Below are 20,273 nucleotides of genomic sequence, written 5' to 3'. Positions count from 1 at the left end.
TTAATTAAATTAGCTTAAGACCCTCCTAAATTCTCATTTTTATGTTTATTGCTCCAGATTTCTGATTTTTTTTTTTTATTTCTTTGCCTTGTTGATTTTAGTCACTTAGCATGGAGATTCAACAGTCATATTAGACCCAAAATGTAGAATGGAGTGTCTGAACACTAGGTAAAAAGTACAAATATCTACCCAAGTTAAGTTAAACTCATTCAAAAATATATCACATATCTCTGTAAAACGACTTGAAATATCATTTTGAATTCTCAAACGTTATTCATAGTCACGACCTTTATATGAAAGCACGACATCCCTTTCCGACACTTGCTGTCAACGAGTGAACGATACGCCAAGGATAATGCAGTACCGACAGAAAGATGTATGGTGCAAGCGCTGTACTCACTTTATTTGCTAGTTATTTGAAATAAATGGAAACTGTAACTTATTGGCTTTATTTTTTTTAAATTTCACACTTTTTCTCAGTAGCATAACAAGGTAGGAAAAGGGTATAGTGTTAAGACACTCCTTCACGTCAACGTCTCAACATCCTATTTAATCTATCAGATTAGGGAAATGAAAATAGTTAAATGTTTTCCCGAGTGAAAAAAATCTTATTATAATTAATGTAGATGATAGAGATGATAGATAGTTAAGAAATAAAGTCTTTCTCTGTTCTATTAATATATTTTTTTAATATTAAAATTTTGATGCTATATTTTCATTTACTCGATACCTTATTTTTCCATTCCATTCGATTCGATTCTATATATTTCTTGAAATATGTACAATGTAATACTATGGAAATTCTTTGCACATATTTCCGCATATTTTAAACATCGCAATAAAATCGAAGGAATAGAAGTCTTGGGAATAAAATTTAACTTATGCTTACGTCGTGGCATATATTTGGTGAGTGTGAATATAATATATGGATTATCGAGCTGGTACAGTTTAGATGTATCCGTCTATTCTTCTAGTTATAGATAGTACTGTAGATAAAGTTAAATTTGAGTAAAAAATATGTTTTTTTTTACTATTATACCTAAGCAACACGATCTGATTAAACAAAGACAACATTAAATTTTAATATTAAAGATGAACTTTCTCTATCCACATTTCAAAATGTGGTAGTTAAATTGAAAATTAATACAAATGTACTTAGGCTGTAATGAGGCCAGGCTATGGCGCAGCGGCTCAGAGGATAAATATAAACACGAAGATAATGGTTCGATTACCGTTCGAAGGACCAAGTTATTTTAATTTTCTCGCTCTGAAAACAAAGCACGGCATTAAGTTTTGCTAATCAACACGTAATTTCTCTAAAATTTGACGGAAAGTGTAGAGTTTTCTTTGCTCTGCTATATACAAGAGAGTAAAGGTACATAATTATATCACTATCAATACCAAATTGAATGGAAACCTCCATAATAATATTCTTTTAAAAGATAATATTTCTTAATACATCTTAAACATGTCATGTAGAATGGCTTGTCCGATTTAATACACCATCAATCATCCAAACATTGGAATGTCACCAGAAACCAGAATATTTTTCATGTAAAATCCTTGATGTAGAGAGATTAGATTCGTCGCTTGTCACACGCAATGCTGAATGGAAAAGGCTTATTCGTTGCGAATTAGGGTTGCAAATTATATTCATAAATTCCCCCTTTTTGCCAAATTATAATGCATTCATATAGGGTAGGTTGTATTTTTTAAATAATACTATTATGGCAGAAAGCTATTTTCAATGAATATTATGTTACAATTACCAGTTATTTACAAATGAGACCTTAAAAACATATTAAAATAAAATGACAAAGTTTAAATTCGAGCTAGTATGTATAATATGTACGAGATAGGCAGAGGGAGCACTCCGCTCTCCACTTCCGCTAAATTCTGAAGACATTGCCTAGATGCCTCCAGACTTCGGCGACCTTCAAATTACCCTATATAATAATAAGATTTTTAATAATAATAGCATAACTAACAATCGTATATTTTCAACATTTGATTACTTCAAATGTTTCAGTCGTATATTCAGTTTTCGTTATGACTTTCTGATTTAGCCTTAAGCATAACCGCTTGGAAGTGCTGATAGTTACATTACTGTCTAAATATTAAGCTGCTTATGTTTTAGTCGGAAATAGTTTTAGCTTCAACTAGACAAAGCTGTGTAACACAAAACTTGAGAAGGAAGCAAGGAAAGTTTATTTATCTTATGTATTAAGTGGCGGATCTCAACGCCGCACTTTACCTTGACAGCAGAGCGAGGAAATGGAAATATAAATTGAAATAAATATTTCTTTTGCTCGAGTGGGAATCAAACCCACAACCAATCGCGTTTATAGTCACACTTTTTGCCTCTGCGCCAGGACTGGCCTCAATATGCTGATTCACTATTATATATTAATGTATGTGTGTGTTTGTGTTTCACTTGTTATAAAATCGAAGCTGTAGTCTAGTTTGTAAATTTCTAGAACAAAGTATTCAAACTAAAACCGCAGTGTGACAGGCGCCCTAATTTAGAACTATTTCAATGAAGTCAGTCCGGCTTGAAATATACTAATAAATGTTGTACTAAAATATTTTTTGCTATTTTCTGAATATCTAAAAAAATAAATTATTGAAGTTTAGCTTATATTATCATATATAGACGCAACTTTGGCGTAATACACTTAGTGGAATTGGAATTAGTGGTTTTGCTAATACAAAAATTTTTTTTTGTATTCCGCAAATATTAATAGTGTAGAAAATTAAACGGAATTTTCTATACGTTTCGTGTTTAGTGGCAGAACTCTTCGCCGGGTTGTGTCTATCATTGAGGAAATAAATAACTTGCTGTATGCGGAATACAGCATGAAGCTAAAAAAATGTAAAAAACAGGAATTAATGAGGACGATTTTTAAAAGTAGGTACTATTTCACACATGTGTTAATCCCTCTTCTGTACATTGTGCCCACTAGAGATATTAGAATACGGAGTCACCACTCGTGTTCATTTCTGTATAATCAAAAAATAAATTATTTTATTTTAGCTTTCGTCCAAACATTATCTTTTAACATTAACAAGCTTAATTTTATTACTAAATTTTCGTTAAAATACTTTATTTCATTTACAAAATCTTGCAAAGCAAATTCTTTAGAGCAAGCGTTAAATAGCTACAAATAAATTATAACCACGTCGCTTTAAGCGATAAACTGCTTAAATTATAACTTTCCTTCCCCATAGAAAATTTCACAAAATCTACCAACATATTTATATAAATACATATTATATCAATATTAGTTATAATATTTTAATATCACTTATACGATATTAGACTATTTGACTGTAGGTGCGACGGTTATGGGTTCGATGTCCGAGTACGTTTCGCACTTAACTGGATTTTTATGGCAAACTTCTACTTTAAATAATATAAATATGAAACTACATTGTCATCAATAACATATATATCTTTCCATACAATTTCTTCCGTATCTCAATCCTTCCGTACTAAATTTAAATCTATTACCTTCACTTTTAAATAGTTTCACTATAACTTCTCGATGATGATATAATTACCTACGTACTTATTAATTTTTAGCCAAACGTTAAAAATATTACGAATTCATATAAAATGTTATACAGTATGAGCGCAGTGCGTGTATAATGTAACTAGCCGGCTTAGAAGCCGCACCACTTGACCCGCTAAGCCGATTAGGTCTTGGAAGTTGGCCGATTTCAACGTTAGCTCTTTGTGTTCTTGGCTAATGGGAACTAGTATTGTATAACAAACTATATTTTTCATGCATTCTCTGAAGCAATATTTCAATGTTATATAGAAAACACTATATTTAGATACAGTGTTGATTTTCTCTGTTTTCTTATTGTCGTTTCCGTCATATAAAATGTATGTTGGTTATTGAGCCTCTATGTCTTCGTCTTATCAAAATTGATAATGGTAATAATACAAATATAAACACTACCCCAAATGACGCTCGAACTGTCAAATATAGATGGACTATAGATTTCAACAATGGTGTCATATTTTTATCACAATAAACCTTTCACCAATTTCCCAAATTTGGAAAATTGGTGAACGGTGTCTTAACATCAAGTTCTCCCTGGGAAGAAGCGTGGAGCTACTAATGTAGTAAAAATATGAGAATGACAAGCAATAACCATTATTTTGTATACTATTTTCTAACTACTACTATTCTCTTTGAATAATCCAAGGAAAGAAATGGTAATTTGTAATGTTTTTCAGATACGGTTCATTTGGCTTACATTTTGCTCCTTTTGTTATGGATCCACTCCTCATTTTAGTGTTCTGCTTTGTTAAAACGCTTTGTGTAATCTTGAGTATTCTTAGACGTGTTTAAGTAAAGATACCTTCATACATAATATGTAAAGATACCTACATATATAATATGTAAGTATAGTCTTCAATATTGGTTGCAAATACTAACATAATGTTATAAGGTTTCATAGTACATTTTAAAATTTATTTTGGGAATAACATAAAATAGCCAAGTGGCCAAATCGGATAAACCTATTTAAGATTTTTTTTTGTTTACACATCGGTATTTCCTGAACTGTGGAACTTAAAAAGAGTAACTAATGTACTATTTTCAGTATTAAATAAATATATATTTTAATACTATTGTTAGCAAACTCATATATATTATCACAATCTCTTTCAATTTAGAAACATATAGACGATACGTGTTTTTATCTTGTTTTTTTAAAAGGAACGTTAACCGCTTTCTATTTCCAACACCTTCTCACCTTCACCTTCACATTTTATCTTGTATATAGCAAGATAAGAAGAGAGAAGATCTAGTGACAAAAGACTCTTTTTCTCGCAACTCAAGACATACGAAAGAGACCTAGGAAATGAAAACAATAATTCATTTCCCTAAGTGGGGATTGAACTCACAACCTTAAGCGTAGTGTATGCTTAATATAATAATACGAATTACGCCTCTCACATGCCATGAGAGTCCGTATTACATAGTTATTATTGGAATAGATTAGCAAGTGGAAAATAAAGCCCACATAATCCAGGCACAAGGGAATTAGCTGGACTAGAATAAGGTTTAATTGCTATACTTGTTTAAATTTACATTATTGTGCAAATAACCTGAATTGTGTTTGAGGTGAGATTTTGGTTATTTTCTTTTAGCGTTATAAAATTACTAGTAACAATATTACCATTATTTTTTATTTATTTTTTTAATTTTGCATATCCATTTCATTTCCGAAACTATAAGTGTAATATGCTTCATGAGATGTTTCTTCTGCTGTAATTTTTAAAGCAGAGAAGGACGATAATAAATAAAACTCAACTAGAATTTTTCTGATGAAAAATCTTTATTTAATGCATAAGCTTATGAGATCAGCTTTACGCTGCATCCTTCATACAGAAGGATAAGCAGTTAAAACTACTGTGAAGATACTCATTGCATCTATTCTTCTTAGTGGTAATCGCAATTCGCTATATCGCTATCGCTTCTTGCAATCAAAAATCGTATAAAGAAATAATAAAAATCATTATATTCAATAATGTTATAATATACTGTGCATGTATTTTCCCAGTATTTAAATGTATATATAGGTAGGATAGTTATTTTTAGTTCACAGTAAAAACTCTAAAGGTATGTAAATAAACTAGCAAATTAATTAAGGTACCACCTTAATTAATTTCGTTTAGAAGAAGTAAATTCTTTCGCGGTTTTACACAGCGTTGTTTATTTTAAACGCTAAGAAAATTCTTGTAAGCATTTTTATAGCAGCTTTAATAATGAAATGTTATTTTCAGTTCTTTTCATGTTACTTGGCCAATTATATTTACGCCTACATTAATAGTTTGTGCAATATGTAATTGAATAAATTGCTTTAGTGACTTAATCAAAATATAATAACACTAGCGGACGCGCGCAGCTTCGCCCGCTTATTTGCAATTTTAGGGGTGAATCCTAATAAACCATGAAACACGTGTTCAATAAAATAATTTTAAGAGTTTAAATTTCAAATCTTATAATAATCGGTGGCGATTTAAAAAAAAATCCATACAAACTTTCAACCCCTATTTCACCCCCTTAGGAGTCGAATATTGCAAATTCCCGTCTTAGCGAGCACATACGTCCTATAAGTGACTCCTATGCAAAATTTGAGATTCCTAGCACATGTAGTTTCTGAGATTTCGTGATGAGTGAGTGACCTTTCGATTTTATATATATAGATGAGGTCAGTATAATGCCTCGAGAATTCGAGTTCTTCTTATCACTAAGTTTCCAGGGAACCTGGGAACTTAGTGATAAGAATACTAGTGAGAAGATACAGCGTGAAACTAAAAAAAAGCATTTTATCTCACACAAGAAAAAAAAACAAATATGTTACAACCAAATAATTTTTAATATCTAAATAAAAATCTCAATGCATATTACATTTAAGCAACAACGTAAAATATAAAACGGATGAAAACGAGCAAATCCCACAAAAGTATACTTCACGAGACAATGGCTATTATTTTCGAGGTGCCCTTTAAAACACCTCTGAAATCGTAAAAACTGGGTAAATGAGATGTGAACCGCGCGATTCCAGTCTGACAATTTGGCTAAATGACGGTGGCTTACAGGCTGATGTCTAACTTGGATGGCTGTAGGGGAAGTTAGTTTGTTGTGCTTAATATTGACATAACTTCTGTATGTACATTTTATATTGTATAGAAAATTAGCATTTTTATTAGTCATTTACGAATTTTGAGTGAAATTACCTCTTTGACCATAAATGGAAGTATTAAACAATTCAAGTACGAGTACTAGGGTTTCTTTCATAGAAAACTCGTCTGAATCAGTAACGTCCTATAGTTGGATACTGTCTCAGTTTAAAAAAAGAAACAGTCATTTAGTGGGATATAAGTTATATGATAAATAGTAGAAGTTGTCTTGCCCTGAAAAAGAAGCATTACAATAAATATATATTTTTAACATTTCTAAAGTACATTTTTTAAATATTTATGATAAATTTAATAGTCTTATTATATACTAGCGACCCCCTTGCGGCTTCGCCCGCTTTTACTACTGGATTATTCATATAATGTATGTTTGCAAAGCACTTAAGATAATGTGAAAATTAATTAAACCCTAATGCAACCCGCATTTCCGTAGTTTCAATAAGTATTTTCCAATTGTTTTACACAGCAAGGATTTTTTAGTAGGTACCGTAATTTTAAATCTGTGCTACTAATCTTTTCAAGTACTTATTAAAATATATTTAAATGACTATTTTTAGATAGTTAAATGACTATTTTTAAACGGAAGAAATTATAAACAAAAGCCTACCTACTAATAACTACTACAAAAAATATATCGCGCTGAAATAATACATTCAACTCTAATTATCCAATACGTGCAAACGCATCTAAATCTTCGTTGCTACAAAGGCAGGCGGGTTTTTTTTTTTGCTTGTGGTTAATGCTGAAGAGGGTATTGTGTCCCTGATGAAAAGCAAGCACTACGTGGCTGCCTGTGAGGAAAATTAAATAGAATGCATCGGCCGGGAATCAAACACGGGCCGCCCGCGTGGCAGGCGAGCATTCTACCACTGAACCACCGATGCGTGTAAGGCAGGCGGGCGCGGCGGACGCATGGCGAGTGGCGAGCCGTTTCGCACCAAGGATTTTTTGATATTGTAACAACTTCTAAAGTACTTATTAAAATGAAAAACAGTAAAGACAGTTTTGATCTACATTAAATGGCCAACGTAACTAATATACTTATTTATATGCTGAGAGTAAGGGATAAGTAAAACTTGAGTCGATACTGCTGAAGTGTCAACGACGTGATGTGTCAACAATTAAATGCGTTTTTCTCTTAAACTATTCGCAATTTCGAAATTGTGTAAAAGCAAATTTTATCTTCGTTTAACGTAGAAAATTAATAAAGTATTTTAAAGGATAAGGATTAATACCATTATGGAAAAATATCCCTCACAATAAAAAATATATTGAAATTATTATTTTTAGACAGAAATATGATCACTACACGTTATCCTTAAAAGATAAAAATATGCTCTCGCGGACTTTTTTGTAGATCTCATTGAGAGGAACAATACTCCAGTACATTTTTTTCATGTAGTACTTACCATTAAAGCAGCGCATGCGCGAAAGTGTCTCAGCGGGTAGGACTTTATTCATATTTTTCGTATTTATGTTAATTTACATAAGAATGTACAAATAATAAACTATATATAAACCTTCTACGAAAAATACTCGACCTAATGGTGAAAACCGCAATAAAATCCGTTGGGTGGTTTAGAAGAAGAAGAGTTAGAAACAACAGACAGACACGAAAAGCGACTTTGTTTTATAAGATATAGGATAGGATAGGATAGGATAATTATTAATAATCACCAAAATTGTATCAATTATATCCATTTTAATTATTACAATCTTGTCTAGAAATTATAATGAAAAGAAATTTCTCATAATACGTTTAATCGTCATTACGAAACATTCTTTTAGTTCCACGCTCGTCCCCACTTGACCTTCTTGACATTGCAGTCTAATTGCATACTTGCCACTTAAAATCTTCACTTCTATCTTCTGTCTTGCTTTGAAAAGGCAGCGATTACGGACTAGTGAATTCATAGCGAATGAAATGAGAAAAAATGTCTGAAAATATATGTTTTTGTCTTCTAGAAATGCTATTCTTGAAGTATTGTTTTTTATGTTAAGTTCTTTTATTTAGAGTTACTGTGGTATATCATAGAAAAAGCCTGGGTCAATATTACGGTGTACCGTTAAAATAACTGAGCAGCATCGTTTTAACTGCAATTTAATTAATGAAACAACAAAATTTTATATATATTAAAAATGTCTTTAGTTTATTTTTGTTTTACAATCAGCGATAACATTACAAGCCATATAGTGAAACTATTTTATCATAAACTGCTATGTAATTTTACCACAAAATTACAATGTTATTAAAAAAATCTATACCACTCATCTATAAAGTACAAAAAAAATATATAATATATGATTACATAGTTAAAATAGACATTCTTATACACTGTGCAGATAGTCTACCTATACGTGGAACGGTAGCAAGTATGCGCGCTACGCGTTTCTCTTGAATCCCAATGCCGTTCGAGCAAAAATCGAGGCAGCTTGTCACCTGTAGAAGCGATGAGACAAATTCTTGAAATTTTACGTTCATATTATGTATTCTATTGAAAAATCTTTGATGTTTACGTATTTTAATAATGTTTTACATATCCAAATAGGTATTCTTCGAAAAAATATTCTTAGTTATTATTGGACGAGGTTAATATTAAAAACATATTCACGTGTCAAAATGGTTACAAAACGAGGTACAGCTGTAGCGTTAATTTGTTAATTTCATTTTTGCTTACAAAACTTTGGTTAAAAGTTAAAGTTAGAATGTACAAACTCAAATTTCGAGGGCAAAAAGTCAAAACAAAAATTGAGTCAACCCTCATTTGCCGTGTCCAAAGTTTCTGCCATCAATTCCATGTAAAAAGGGGTCTTGTAACCCCTAAATTTTGGGAGTATTCTGCCAGCAACCCACATTAGAGCTCAGATGTTGTCGCAGGCCGAATAATTTCTTAATCAACTCACCTTTGTTTACGCTAATTGTGTCATTTGCCATTCTATTTGGGCTCAGCTACAAACGGAATTCCAAAAAACATTGCCTTGTAAATGGTTTGCAAACATGTATGGAAATTTATTTTCAGATTTACCCTCGCTGCAGCTTTGTCACATTATTTATGTATAACGCGAGAAGCGTCACCTTAATTGTTGTACAATGTACGCGGAGTTATTGGATATTTATATATGAATTTTCCAATTGCATTTTTAATCCGCTGCTAAATAACGGACTGTATGTGAAATATGATGCTTTTAATTTTTATTGGACACAAATGATTTTACTGATAATGCTTATAGTATTTATTGTCTAAATTGTAGTTATTTATATTTATTCCGTGGTTTTTTTAAAATATGAAATTAATTTCGATTGTATTTTAGCAAATTCTCTTAGCAACGTGTAGAGTTATGTAATGATTCTATAATAATAATAATAATAACCAGAGGCCAGAAAGCTTTAGCTTTTACCGAAAATTAAATAGACTATTTTCTAAACAAGTATTTTATGAAATTGCACACATATTCTAAGCTAAAATTTACTTCGAAATTTGATGGTAACATTTTCGAAGTACAAGCGATGTGGACTAATGAGTCTATTAACATTATAACAACGTTACTCATGTTGCAGGCTCGGCGCATTACGGCGAGGACAGTGTGGGCTCGTTCCCATACTTCGAGTACAACGTCCCCAGGAATGTGACGACCGTGGTCGGACAGACCGCGTTCTTACATTGTAGGGTTGAACAGCTTGGCGATAAAGCGGTAAGTAAGCCTTATGTGTTTTGAAATATGTTACTACTTATAATTAATCTGGAGATTTTTGGATAAACTATATACCTAACGTTTTTTTATGTAGTCACGTATAATCTATATTTCTTTTATAAACAGAGAAAGACCTTGGGATACATTGTTCTTCACTTCTCGTCTGTCTAGTTTCTACAAATGAATTCTACAAATAATTTGATTTTGAAAAAAAATATTCTTAACACGTAAAAGTTTACGTTTTCGCTTACTAATGACACGGAAAATACAACATCTGGATAATTTTACAATACAAAGTATAATAGATTAATTCTAAAGGAATATTTACGTTCATAATGTATTCATAGCTACCTTTGAAACAGCTATAGGTAAGTTTATTATTTTAGTACACGGTGACGGTCGAAAATAGCTCATGATCAATACTCAAGTATTCATAGTTAGTAATTTATAAAGCAAGGGACTGTGGTGTTGCGTACATTGTACGATATTATATAGAGAAACCAATGTTATATATAATTACTAGCGGCCCGCCTGCGGCTTCGCCTGCGTGAACTACGTTATTATTAATTTCTGTCTCCATGAGTACCTACGTCCTATAAGTGACATCCATGTAAAATTTGAGACTCCTAGCATTTGTAGTAACGAAGTTTGATACAAACTTTCAACCCCAAAAACAAACCCTTAAAAGTCAAATGTTACAAATTCCCGCCTTAGCAAGCACCTACGTCCTATAAGTAACTCCTATGTAAAATTTAAGATTCGTAGCACATGTAGTTTCTGAGATTTCGTGATGAGTGAGTGACTTTTCGATTTTATATATATGGATATACGAAAGTATGGATATATATTGATATGGGTATATAATAAATTATAATAGGCAAATTTAATATGATAAAAAAGCCTATTTTATTCACAAACTATAAGAAATATATAGAAAGAATATTAGAAATATAGTGACATTTCAACTAAAAAGGGTGCGAGTCCTAAATAAACAAAGCATATCACTTTTTCTCTTTAGTGATAGGATAAAAGTAAAAATATGAAGTTCGAAATATAATAACATAATACCATTTTCTATTTTCCTTGAAAAATCGTTTTAGCTATCATCTATGTTACGTTTACTTTGCAATGTGACATAACTACAAAATTGTATGTAAATACTAAGTGGCCTTATTACTTGCAATTCATGGTCTAACTTCATATGATGCTACAGTACGGCCGACGAGTTGTGGCTTCACTAAACTAACCTTAGATAGCTGCACAGATTTGATTTTAGAACTTTCATTTTTCCTTTTAATTATTTTCTAGTGGAGACATCGATCAATTACAATATTATTATAAGTATATATCTATAATTATTAAATCTATATAGATTTAACTTAAATATTACTTAAAATATGACTTATAAATTGACGTCAAACAAAGACGTTACAATAGTTTATCTGTACGTAAGTAGGTAGGAGTTTCCGCTCCACTTCCTGCCGCTGAAAGAACGGTCATTACCCGACGATTATACTGCAACAAAAACATTATGCTAAAATATATTATGAGATGAAAGGTAATCTTGGTTTTAATTTAGATATATAAAGATATTTATCTAATTTACAGATTTTACAGATACATTTTTTTACATAAATTGTAGCTTGTATGTTATTCTGATGTATAAGCTATATTACTGTAAGATTTTATCAAAATCCGTTCAGTAATATTTGCGTAAAAGAGGAACAAACATCCATTCTCACTTACTTTCACATTAAGAATATTACTAGGATAAAACAATTTGTATGAAACACGTACCTTCTTGTCTTATGTATGTGAAATTTATTGATAACATGAAACACACTACTACCACATTTTTTTTAAATATATTTTTAAAGTGAAGAAAAATCAAAGAGAATTTTCTATTTGTTACAGGTATCATGGATAAGAAAACGAGATCTTCACATATTAACAGCCGGAATTCTAACTTACACATCCGACCAAAGATTTCAGGTAAAATAAACGCACATTTTACAACCCTTCATTTACTGTATCATTTATTGCATTTTGCATTTATAAAAAATATTATGGATCACAGAGTACGTCAACTGATGTCACGCTATCATTCTTCTTCTAGACAAATATAATTTCTCTTTTTACCGTACTGCCTTCTTCTGTTTCTGTGTGTTCTTCATACAACATAACATTAGGGAATTGATTAGTGTTCAATTGGCACGCTCATAACGCCAAAATCAATGAATAGAACAGACATATTGAAATATTCTCGAAGAGTAGAATTAGGAATCATTATAATGAAACTAACATGGTAATTAAAGCTCCAGTTTTCGTGTAACATTTTAAATTTTTTTAAAGTAACATACTAAGGAAACGTAGAAAAAATTAGACGTATGGTGACATAAACCTGTACTCATTTACCTATATTGGCATCAAAAATAATTTAAAAAACGGTATAAATAAAAATTCTATATTTTTTGTTTTATAAAGTAGAGTGTGCCATGTGAATTAATATGAAGAGTATAACTCATGTCGAATGACGCTGCTCACATTATTGTAATTAAAATTCACTTTGAAAAAGTTTATTTGATTAATTCACTATTGGAACTATTGGAAACATTTTCAGTTGGCTGTTCGATATGTCAAATATTAACGAGAATTATCGGCGTAATTGAGTTTGTACGCTGATGTTTTAGAAGGAACAATTGTGGGTTTTTCCTATCAAGACTAATGCATATATTTATTTTATGAAAGTTTATTCTATCTAATTATATAATGTAAGACGACTTTTTATTGCAAAAGAGGGTAAAGAGGAGCGAGTTTTTTTTAGAAAACGTATAAATATTTAAAAAAACGTGATCTGAACCTTTTTCCAAAGATCTGGCCATTAAGCATTATAAATTTTCTTTTGTAAAACCTCAAAAATACTTGTATATAATTATAATATTGGATTTTCTTTTTAGGTAATTAGACCAGACAAATCAGAAAACTGGACACTACAAATAAAATTTCCGCAAGAGCGGGATGCTGGTATATACGAGTGTCAAGTGAATACTGAACCCAAGATGTCATTAGCATTCCAACTCAATGTTGTTGGTAAGTTATATAAACCTGAAACGCTGTATCCTGCACACATCCCGTAGATAGAAGCTCTAGTCAACACTAGGTCAACCTCAACAGGCATGGCGCAGCGTTGTGTTCCACCACTCAACACGCAATGCCTTCAAAATTCAGAGAAAAGTGGGGAACGGAGTTTCTTAACACTGCATTCCCTCTGCCTACTCTGCTGTGTGCGGGATACAGCGTGAAGCTGATTCTTTAATTTTATTTTTATTTTTATAGTAAAATTTATATTTAGGAGGTCATTAATTCGATGTCTAAAATTTTATATTATTTATTTCGTTAGTACTGTATAGTGGTCTCGTGACAGAGTACGAGTACAGTAGTTTATCATGATGTTCCTTTCACTGGACTAGTATTTGCATTTTGAGTGTAAAAGTAATTAAAAAGTCAAAGGCCGCAAAGATAACCTGAATAATTTAGATAGCCTGGATTTGAATAAACATCCCTTTTAGGAAATATGACGAGCTATATCAGGTCATTTCGCTCCAGGCTATGTTTTCAAATGAATAATTAAAAGTGTAACGCCTTTGCGGTAATGCTAAAATACAATTTTAATACAATTTTATATAATAATATAATATATTGAGGAAAGGAAAGACAGAGGGAAACTAGGGTTTCGAAACTCCGTCCCCAATTTCCGCCGAGTTTTCAAGAGATGGTTGAGTGACGAAATTCAAAGCCGCGCTTTGTCTTATCAATAGAGCGTAGAGATGAAATTATATAATGATATTTCCTCGAGTGGGAATCGAACCCATAACCGTCACGATTGTACCCACACGCCGTGCCACTGTGCCAGACGGCCTTAAAATTTATTTTGTAGCCAGATTTGTAAAAGCGTGACATTGCAAGTAGGCACTTTACTCTGATTCTTTTACTAATTAATGCCGGCCGGCGTCTTACCTTGTATAGGGCTTAGATTAGCTTTATCTGGGCGAAGGTTAAAGTCGTTTGTGATAAAAGAACGTTATACGGTAGGTAGACTTCGATATCTTACATTGCTTGTTTGCTATTAAATGCACCTTGGATCTTGAGGGTAGTCCTGGCCCAGAAGCACAAGCTTGCGACTGTAAATTGAATAGGTAGTGGGTTCAATTCGTTGATTCGAGGAAATATTTTAGATAAATATTTTCATCTTCCAAAATGGAAAAAAAAATAAAATCTAAAATTTTCCAAATTGTAAAAACCTATGCAACTTCGTATAATTGTAAATGATTTGAAATACAATCTTCTCGGTTTGCGAAAACAAAGTTCGATATAAAACTTAAAGTTAATATGGTCTATGCACTGTTAGTTCAGAAGTCGTTATGCGGAATGTAATGCAAGCTCGCTTGTTGCAGTTACATCATTTACTTTGTTATGTTGAAATCTCATACCGTAACTGCTAAGAGAAATTTGCGAACAAATTTCGGAACTAATAATTTTTCATTTTTTTTGTTTAGCTTCACTTTCTACCCCGAACATAGCAGAGTTAAGCAGAGGTAACTCTGGGAACCTAGTGGGAAGTCACTCCGTCGTTGAGACACTTTCGTTCCCAATTTTCTGCTGGATCCTGGAGGCATTATATTTTGAGTTGCTGAACTCAACGCCACGCTTTTTTATCTTCACTCTGTATCCCTCACATAGCAGGGTAGGCAGGGAGATATCTGGGAACCTAGTTTTCCGCTGAAGGCGAATTTTCCCTTCCGGAGGCATTATATAATAGTGATTAGCGAAACTCAACGCCGCTTTGCCCCGTTACCATAACGAAGAAGCTTAAAAGTAGGAATAGACACAGCAACTCCTTTAGATATGGCTTTATAACACTATTTTTTTTCATTGTACATCATAAAATAGCTGAATTACTTAAAATATTTTGCAAGAACATATTAACATCCACTAATTCTTCGTATACGGCCATCGTCTGTGCACACGTTCCTTCTAAGATTTTATGTGTTTGTAGTAAAATTCTTAGCATACCTACATTTAATACTAAAGAGTTATTTTGAGCATATTCCATCTTTTTGTTCTTACTACTATTTTCTTTCTGCCTACTCTCTATGTGTGGGATTTAGCAGCATCAGGGCACAAAGTGGAGAGATTAGCGTCTTGACAACGTAAAGCTAAAAAACAAATGAAGCTTAAATTCTGGATCCTTTTATGTTAACATCACTTAATTTCTATGATCTGGAAACTTAACAAGAGCACTGGAATGAATTACAACGAAAATTTTCTAACCATTAAAACTTTTAGACTAAATCTTAAGCCTCATTGTGTTCAAAGACGCAAACTCCATAATTGCAGTCTACCGTCTTTACTTGCAATTTACCAGCTTCCTTACTTGGCGTCTAGCCTTTTGTACGAGATGAATAATGTTTTTAAAACTATTTGTCTAAGTTATTATATGTATTCTATAAAAAAATATTTTTTAAAGCAGGATAGGCAGAGGTGTGAGTGTTAAGACATTCCCCATTTTCCGCCGAATTATGGAGGCATTGCCTTTTGTGTGGTCCAATTATTGGCAAAAAAATTTTATGTATATTTCATATAACCCTTGAAAAACTAAAGTCATCTTATAAGAATCTAAAGTACGCTTAGTTGCTACTTGAAAATAAAATGGTTCATAGAATAATATTATATTGCAATAAAAACTAAACGAGTGGTGTCGCTACAGTGTTATTGCTGTGTCTGTGTAATCTTTTCTATATCTGGTAAAGAAGTGGTTTTACAGTAACAGAAGATTTTACTTGTATATTTTACATAATTTTTGCCTATAGTATAATTTAAAATTATTGTTTGATTATTTATTCAATATTTCAATATTTTAAAAGCTAAATTTTATTTAGTAAAACTTTTTTTCGGAGCATTTGATACTAGTAAGAGGCCATAGCCAAATATAATTTCGCTATTTTAAGAGACTAGTCTATCCACCTAATTAAATTCTCCCTTTGGCCAGCTTCCCGTCCATTGCGTAGAAATGACATCATGTAAATGATTAAAATTCAGGAAAGGCAAAAATATTTAAATCGTATCGATGTCTGTAACGTCGTTTGCGTATTATGAATTGGACTTTTTTCCCGTAAGAATATTAAGAAATATTATTACTTATTACTAGAATCTCAAAGGAACCTACGAGCATACCGTTGGCAGATTCTACCCATTAGTTTCAGTTACCCGTTGTCTAGTAATCACCCTAGTTATCTTGCTAGAAATAAACGTTCACCTAACTCCAAGAAATCGAATCGAACCCAAAAATCACATTTAATAAGACAACTTATTACACCAGCATGTCGACGTAGACAAGAATATGACGATCAAACTAGCTGATACACGAAAAAACCATTTTCGTTTTTTTCTCAGATTCCTCAATAGCTATCAACTTAAAGGTATTACAAAAGTCGCACGAAAGCATTCTTGGAGGCACTGAGAAGATTAGATCTCCGAATAAAAATGTTGAAGGCCGTTGTATACTTGGATTTAATCTGAAATTTGTTTTAGCATATTATTTACCTTATATCTCTTACGTGCTTTACGAGATTAAACAACGTATTTTAATAACTTTCTTCTTTATTAAATACATATTAAAGGGAACCCAAAATTATATTAAACCAGCTCCAGTGTAATAAAGTACTTATTTTCTTAAGGTTATTGTACGGCGAGGACATTAATTCTGGGAGAAAGATTAATTAGAAATATTTATAGCGAGTAATAAATCTTTTTGGTTATATCTAGGATTTAGGAATCGATTAATCCTTAGTATATGTTGACATATTTGGTGATAAAGTAGTTTATTCCTTATCTAATTTATACATACGTGTGTGCTTTGACTATTTACAAAAATTTTCAAAAGAAAAAACCTGCTTTTAAATATTCTTTTATATCTACACTAACAATCAAAGACATTTCTTATTATCTATGTTGTTATTTTACATAAGGTTATAGATAAATTCTTTTTTCTATTATTTAACATATTGAGAAACTAAATAAGTATATTTTATATAATAGAACATTTTTGTTCTCAGAAGCGAAAGCCAAAGTCCTCGGTCCAGCGGATTTGTATGTCAAAACGGGCAGCTTACTTTCACTAACATGCATCCTGAGTCAGGGTCCACATGATTTAGGAACCATATTTTGGTATAAAGGTAAGGAGATCAGACTAGCCTAAAATAATGTATTATGTATTTAATTGTAAATTTCTAAATTTGCAAAAATTTTGAAACTCTTTTTTATGTACAGGTAATCTAAACTATCGTAATTCATTAAAAAAATAGATTAATAAAGATTTCGAGGCTTTGGAGGATTCACGGTTTCACAGCGTTTGACTAGAAACGCGACAGTTGTGGGTTCGATTCCCTCTCGGGGAAATAAATTATTTTCATTTCCCTTTTCTCGCTCTAGCCAACAAGCCAAAGCGCAGTATCCTGACGTGAAAAAATGTCCTGAAAATTTGTCGGAAACTGGGGAACAGAGTGTCTTAAAATTAGATTTTCTCTGTCTACGCTGGTATAACATGAAGCTGCTGGGAATTTAAGTCCAGCAGAATATTTATGATTATATTCCTTTCTGTACTTCATAAATTAGCAATAAAACTCCATTGCGAAACTCGCAATTACTCTTCAAAAATGACCAGGCACTAAATGCTCTGACCCAATTTCAATTTGAAAATCCTTATGATTTCTTTTTAATTGTATCTTTCCGATTCCAGTTTAATCCATTTTACACTTTTATAACCGAAATGATTCTTCTAGATCGTTAAATGAACGGAAACACGTATCTTCTGGCAAATTGCCTATCAGTTACTATCTATAAAATGTTCTCCTTTTACCGTAGATTCATTCTTTATTCTTGCTCTATTACGCTTTAACCAGACGAACAATTTTTCAATTGTCTGCAATACTTCCGTTTTCATTCGCCAATTCGTTTTATTATGAATCATAACACTTACAGCATTGGTTATTTCTCTATAACAAATATCATGTTCGCTATCGATGGAAAAGTAATTTTTGTTATAAAATATTTTTAGGCTGTATTGTGGAAGTCAATTATTTATTCGTGTTACTTTTAACTTTATTATATAAATAAACTAGCGGCCCGCTCGCGGTTTCAACCGCGTGAACTATGTTATTATTAATTTCTGTCTCCATGACTACGTCCTAGTGACGTCTATGCAAAATTTGAGACTCCTAGCATTTAGTAACGAATGACAAAGACAAATGTCATTAGTAACGAAGTTTCATACAAACTTTCAACCCCAAAAACAACCCCTTAGAAGTCGAATATTACAAATTCCCGTCTTAGCGAGCACCTACGTCCTATAAGTAACTCCTATGCAAAATTTGAGATTCCTAGCACATGTAGTTTCTGAGATTTCGTGATGAGTGAGTGACCTTTCGATTTTATATATATATAGATATTCAGAATACATGTAAATGAGCATATAAAAATAATGTATATTATACTTTTTTCTTCGATCTCTACGACTTCGACTAGAGACTGACAGATTATAAGAAAATACTTCATAGGATACTTACGAGTAGGTACATAACTAAAATATAACTTACTAAAACTACTAGTGTTTATAAATATCTATACTAAACGCAATTTTTATATACTTAAATAATTGTTTGAAAGGTTTAAAATTAAACAATAAAAAAAAAATCAAAAGCTAAGATTACTATAACGAACCATTACATAGTCATTTTTGTTTCAGGATCAAAACTAATAGAATATAAGGAAGTAGACGCAAATGAAGTGGTCGAAGAACCAAGGCTAAGACTTAAAACAGAATGGACTGAACAATTAACGTCTCGTTTGATGATCGAGAAACTAACCCCAGCGGACAGCGGGAACTACAGCTGCGTGCCGACGATGGCTGAAGCGGCATCTGTAAACGTTCACGTTATAAATGGTAAATATAATTTGTAAATATTTATATTTATACTATAGCTTTTACATGTAGCGTTGCCCGCTTGGACAAATGGAAATAATTAATAATGTATATGCCTATTATGGCATTCTTCGATGAAATGGACTATCTAATACAAAAAAATAAATTCAGACCAGTAGTTATTGAGATTAGATTGAGATTAGATTAGAGTTAGTTTCAACCAAACAAACTCTTCAGCTTTACTATATGAGTATATAAGTAGATATTTGCAATGAACTGCTTATTCGTTTTTATTTTTATTCAATCCGAGTTTTGTTTTTTTCTTCAATATTTTTTTTATTTAAAATGACTTTTATTTGTTTAAACCACAAATAAATATTTTGTTATTCAATCAAAAAGCTAAAAAAATGACAATTGAAATAAGTAATAATTCATTCCCCTTAATGGATATCGAACCTACAGTCGTCGTATTTACAGTCACACGTTTGGCACATTTGACTGGCTTTATGCTAATTACTATAAAGAATTATAACAAGAAAATTCCCTTATTTATTTACAACTGAGAGCTCCAACTTATCCCCCATTGTTCGCAAAATACGTCTCTGATAAATAAACTACTTTAGATATAATATCTTCGATGTCTTTTGTAAGAAATAAGTACATAAAAGTTACGTCGCACAAAGTCAGTGGAGTGATGGAACTTGCGAAATAGACTTACGCTCTTCCTCGGGATCCGGTAAAAGTTTTATAGTAAGGATATTAAGGGAAACATATTTTACTATTATATTGTATGGAAAAATGTATGGAAAAAATATTAGTAGAGTAGTTTTTTTTAGCTTCACGCTGAGCTAACGGAACGATGTACGGCGAACCTAGTGCATA

The 20,273-nt window shown here is 31.8% G+C and overlaps 1 protein-coding gene across 1 annotated transcript in view; it reads left to right on the top strand.

The window, feature by feature from the left end:
• LOC146535211 (zwei Ig domain protein zig-8-like) overlaps window positions 1–20,273 on the top strand; it is a 106,946-nt gene that overhangs the window by 82,329 nt on the left and 4,344 nt on the right. Inside the window, exons 3-7 of the mRNA XM_085191253.1 lie at window positions 10,278–10,411; window positions 12,326–12,403; window positions 13,369–13,501; window positions 17,527–17,646; window positions 19,215–19,412. Coding sequence (XP_085047379.1) covers window positions 10,278–10,411; window positions 12,326–12,403; window positions 13,369–13,501; window positions 17,527–17,646; window positions 19,215–19,412 — 663 coding nt within the window. The remainder of the gene's footprint in view (window positions 1–10,277; window positions 10,412–12,325; window positions 12,404–13,368; window positions 13,502–17,526; window positions 17,647–19,214; window positions 19,413–20,273) is intronic.

Source organism: Heliconius melpomene, chromosome 10 (assembly GCF_056956725.1).
Source record: "Heliconius melpomene rosina isolate 202511_hmr_F chromosome 10, ASM5695672v1, whole genome shotgun sequence".
NCBI classification, from domain to species: Eukaryota; Metazoa; Arthropoda; class Insecta; order Lepidoptera; family Nymphalidae; genus Heliconius; species Heliconius melpomene.
Note: the sequence above shows the minus strand (reverse complement) of the source record. Positions and strands in the feature narration are given on the sequence as shown.